The 5066-nt window shown below is 40.6% G+C and overlaps 1 protein-coding gene across 1 annotated transcript in view; it reads right to left on the bottom strand.

Moving 5' to 3' along the window:
• The window catches only part of LOC123890788, a 2190-nt gene extending 898 nt beyond the window's left edge, over positions 1–1292 (bottom strand). The window contains exon 1 of the mRNA XM_045940488.1: positions 1–1292. This exon is cut by the window's left edge and continues 898 nt beyond it. Within this exon, the coding sequence (XP_045796444.1) occupies positions 1–1292 (1292 nt within the window).
• Positions 1293–5066: the final 3774 nt, after the last annotated feature.

The raw sequence follows: 5066 nt of genomic DNA, 5'->3' as shown, positions 1-5066 counted from the left end.
TCACATTCCAGAATATCTTTACCTAACTCCCTTTCCAGAGCCAATCTTCGTTTGCAAATGATTCCCCATCGTTGAGCATAGGATGGAAGATGAAATGAAACATTGTCACAAGGAAAGTCTTCAATGTCAGGAGCAACAGATTGAGGCATGGCCTTCTTAGCAGACATAGCCTTCTTGGCAGGAGGCTTGATGCTTGAGTCATCCTTTTCAGCTTCAAATTCAGAGTCACTTGATGGTGCACTCTTCCTTTTCAGTACACCCTTTTTCTTTTCAGGAGGAGGTACAGACTTGCTCCAACTTTTCTTAGGCCCATACTTGACAGGCTTCAGAGTGGTGTCCTTTGCTTTCTTGGTGACAACAGGGGTAGTGGTAACAGCAGGTGCAGGTGTAGTGGTCCTGCTTCTCAGTCTTCTCCCAATTCCTTTCTGAGTAGGTGGAGGTTGCAGATCTTCTTCAGAGGGGACTTCATCAACATCCACTATATCCTGCTCTTCATTGGTTGTTTTCTCAGAATCTTCACCAGCTTCATTTTCTGGCTCAGAGTCCGCAGCTTGTTCAGGAGTACTTTCTTTGTTTACTTCCTCTTCAGTGGAAGCTTCAGTATTGGATCCACTACCAAAAGATCCAGTGGCAGTGTTAGCATGAGGGCTAGATCCTCCTTTGGATGCTTCAACATCCTTTTCAGCATTAGTTGGTATAGCGGATGGCTCAACACCGGTTGGAACATCGGTTACAATGACCTTTTCTTGAGGTTTTTCAGCAACATCAGTTATGACATTCGTGGGAACTGTCATATTCTCAATAACACTAGGATTATTGCTCACAACAACATTCTCAGCAATATTTTGGGTTTTTCCTAGGGTTTCAACAGAACTAGGGTTTTCCTCTACAGTAGGATTTTCTTGATTCACCTTTTCAGACACAGACTTAACAGACGATTCAACATTCGCATTCTTGCCGGAGGCAACATCATGCGATTCCACATTCACAGTTTCAGAAAGATCCTTATTCAAGTATAGATCAGACATGCTCAAACCCCTTTTTGTGGGAGATTGGGGTTTCTTCTTCTTAGACCTAACAGAATCAGACTTAATAGAGATTGAGGGAGACGATTCACTTACTTTCTTAGTGGATTTTGCAGATTTCTTCTTCTTCGAACTAGTAGCAGGGATACTTGATATGGGTGTCGCATTGACCACAACAGTTGATCCTTCCTTCTTAGATTTTGATCTTGTTTTCACAGCATCAGCGAGATTGTTTTTGATCTGAGCGGAACCGGAAGATTGAGACATTTTCACAAAGGACTTGTTGAAGTTTTTGAGATTTTTGATGATTTGAGATGATGATTTTTGTTTGAGGATCGCAGCAGAGAGTTCAGAGGAAGTTGGAAGTTTTGGAGAGAAATAATGATGATAGCGTGTAATAGAGCAGTTATGGAAAGTATTTTTTGTCTTTCCTTGAATTACGTGCGCCAATAGATGAAATTTGGAGAACAAAACGGTTGCGCGCACAAAATGCCTTAACTGCTATAATTCCTCATATAGGCAAATTCCTAATTTGCCCCTAAGCCTTTCAAACTGATTTGCATCTAAGGCTTTGGTAAAAATATCAGCTACCTGTTCTTCAGTTGCAACATGCTCCAACTTCACAATATTTTCTTCCACCAAATCCCTAATGAAGTGATGGCGTATGTCAATATGCTTTGTTCTACTGTGCTGAATAGGATTTTTTGAAATATTTATGGCGCTTAAATTGTCACAGTACAATGTTAGAGCATCCTGTTCAACATTGTATTCCTTAAGCATCTGCTTCATCCATAATAATTGAGAGCAACTACTCCCAGCTGCAATGTACTCAGCTTCTGCAGTGGATAGAGAAACACAGTTTTGTTTCTTGCTAAACCATGAGATAAGATTTTCTCCTAGATAAAAACATCCACCAGAAGTGCTTTTTCTGTCATCTGCACATCCAGCCCAATCTGCATCACAATATCCCATCAACCTAGCATTGTTGGTGTGGGAATACATTATTCCATAATCAGAGGTTGCATTGACATACTTCAAGATTCTTTTTACTTGTGTAAGATGGCTCATCTTTGGCTCAGCTTGGTACCTAGCACATACACCCACTGCAAAGGTGATGTCAGGCCTGCTTGCTGTGAGATACAGTAGGCTCCCTATCATGCTTCTATACAGACTTTGGTCTACATCTACACCTTTCTCATCCTTGGTTAATTTTAGATGTGTAGCAGCAGGTGTTCTTTTGTGTGCAGCATTTTCCATGCCAAATTTCTTTATGATATTTTTAGCATACTTGCTTTGAGACACAAATATTGTGTCTTCCATCTGTTTTACCTGTAGTCCAAGAAAATAGGTTAATTCTCCTACCAAGCTCATCTCAAATTCAGACTGCATCTGTCTCACAAAGTGTTGGACCATCGGTTCCGCCATCCCTCCAAAGACTATGTCATCAACATATATCTGTGCTATCAACAAGTTTCCATTCATTTCTTTGACAAATAAGGTCTTGTCATTTCCACCTTTCTTGTATCCTTGGTTAATCAGGAAATCAGTTAACCTCTCATACCAAGCCCTTGGTGCTTGTTTCAAGCCATACAAAGCCTTTTTCAGTTTGTAGACATGATCCGGATGATTTGGATCTATGAAACCTTTGGGCTGTTCAACAAATACTTCTTCATGAAGATACCCATTTAGAAAAGCGCTCTTGACATCCATTTGATAGAGTTTGAGTTTGAGGATGCAAGCAACACCAAGAAGCAGCCTTATGGATTCAAGTCTTGCCACGGGTGCAAAGGTCTCATCAAAGTCAATTCCCTCCACCTGAGTGTAGCCTTGAGCTACCAGTCTTGCCTTATTCCTTGTTACTGTACCCTTCTCATCAGACTTATTCTTGTATATCCATTTAGTGCCTATGACATTTACTCCATGTGGTCTTGGAACAAGATCCCAGACTTCATTTCTCTTGAATTGATTCAATTCCTCTTGCATTGCTTCAATCCAGAACTCATCAGTAAGAGCCTCTTTTATGTTTTTAGGCTCAAATTTTGATACAAAACAAGTGTTTGAGATAGCATCAATCTTTCTTCTGGTAGCAATGCCCTGGTCTGGATCACCTATGATTAGATCCTTAGGGTGATTCTTCTGTGTCCTAATAGATGGTGCTTTTGCTGGGGCAGGTGCAGAGTCTTGATCAGATTCAACACCTTTTAATTCAGACTTTTCACTTTGTGTCATCTCATCAGAGTTGTCAGGGGATGGTTCAACATCAGTTTCCACATCCGATGGTTGAGTGGATGGTGCATCATCAATCACAACATTGATCGTTTCCATAATGACTTTGGTTTTTGTGTTATAGACCCTGTAGGCTCTGCTATTCAAGGAATATCCCAGAAATATACCTTCTTCACTTTTAGGATCAAGTTTTCGTCTTGGTTCTCTGTCAGCAAGAATGTAGCATTTACTCCCAAAAATGTGAAAGTGTTTCACAGTTGGCTTTCTTCCCTTCCATAATTCATACAGGGTTGCAGATGTTCCCTTTTTGAGTGTTACACGGTTGTGTATGTAGCAGGCTGTACTCATAGCCTCTGCCCAGAACTGATATGGAAGACCCTTGGCATGAAGCATTACTCTAGCAGACTCTTGAATGGTTCTATTCTTTCTCTCTACTACACCATTTTGTTGTGGTGTTATAGGAGCAGAGAATTCATGTTGGATACCTTCTGCTGCACAGAAATCATAGAATTTGCTATTCTCAAATTCCTTTCCATGATCACTTCTGACCCTTATAATGACAGACCCCTTTTCTCTTTGAAGTTGTACACATAAGTTTCTAAATGTTTCAAAACTATCTGACTTTTCTCTAAGGAAGTCTATCCATGTAAATCTAGAGAAATCATCCACCATAACAAAAGCATACCTTTTTCCTCCAAGACTTTCAGTCTGCATAGGTCCCATCAAATCCATGTGTAACAATTCAAGTGTTCTGGTAGTAGATTGATGTTGAAGCCTTGGATGCGCCACCTTGGTTTGTTTGCCTATCTGACATTCTCCACATATTGTTCCTTCGTCTATCTTCAGCTTGGGTAATCCTCTGATTGCTTCTTCAGCTATGGCCTTTTTCATTCCTCTCAGGTGTAGATGACCCAACTTTTGATGCCAGAGTTTGACTTCCTCATTTTTGCTTATGAGGCAGGTAGACATATAATTTCCTTCTTCAGACACCCATAAGTAACAATTGTCTTTGGACCTTACTCCCTTCATTATCAGTTTTCCTTCTTCATCTGTAACAAGACATTCTGATTGTGTGAAGTTCACCTTCATGCCTTGGTCACATAGTTGACTGATGCTAATCAAATTTGCTGTAAGTCCTTTTACTAACAGAACATTGTCTAAGTTTGGTAACCCATTATCAATTAGGTTTCCAATTCCTTTTATTTCTCCCTTAGCTCCATCTCCAAATGTTACAAAGCTTGTGGCATAAGACCTTAGGTTGGCTAGATACCCTTCCACTCCAGTCATGTGTCTAGAGCATCCACTGTCAAAATACCAATCTTGTCTAGATGATGCCCGCAGTGATGTATGAGCTATCAAGCTTACACCATCTTCCTTCTTCTTCCATTCTTTCTTGACATTCACGTTCTCAGATTTGGGTTCAAGTGGCCTTGAATTCTGTGGATAGCCGTACAGTTTGTAGCAATAAGGTCTAATGTGCCCTTTCCTACCACAATAATGACACCTCCAATTCCTTCTTTTAGTCCTAGATCTTGACCTGTTGTGTTGATGGTGAGGCGGATGTTGAGGCATCGAGTTAGTCTGGACATGCTGCTTGAGTTTTAACCATGTGTCAGTTCCCTGATGTGTGGGAGGATGAGGAGGTAGTAACCCACCACTAACAGGAAAAGTTTTATCAATGGGGGTAGTGATTGTCGCTTTGTTGTAACCCATTTCTTGATCCACTATCTCGTAATCAAAGCCAATAGGTTTCTTACCAGCACTTTGTTTTAGCAGCATGGCTTGAAACTTTTCTTCTCCTGATGCAAAAACTCT

This window comes from Trifolium pratense, linkage group LG1, assembly GCF_020283565.1.
Source record: "Trifolium pratense cultivar HEN17-A07 linkage group LG1, ARS_RC_1.1, whole genome shotgun sequence".
In the NCBI taxonomy this organism is placed as follows: domain Eukaryota; kingdom Viridiplantae; phylum Streptophyta; class Magnoliopsida; order Fabales; family Fabaceae; genus Trifolium; species Trifolium pratense.
The sequence above is the reverse complement of the archived record's forward strand: the minus strand, read 5'-3'. Positions and strand labels throughout refer to the sequence as shown.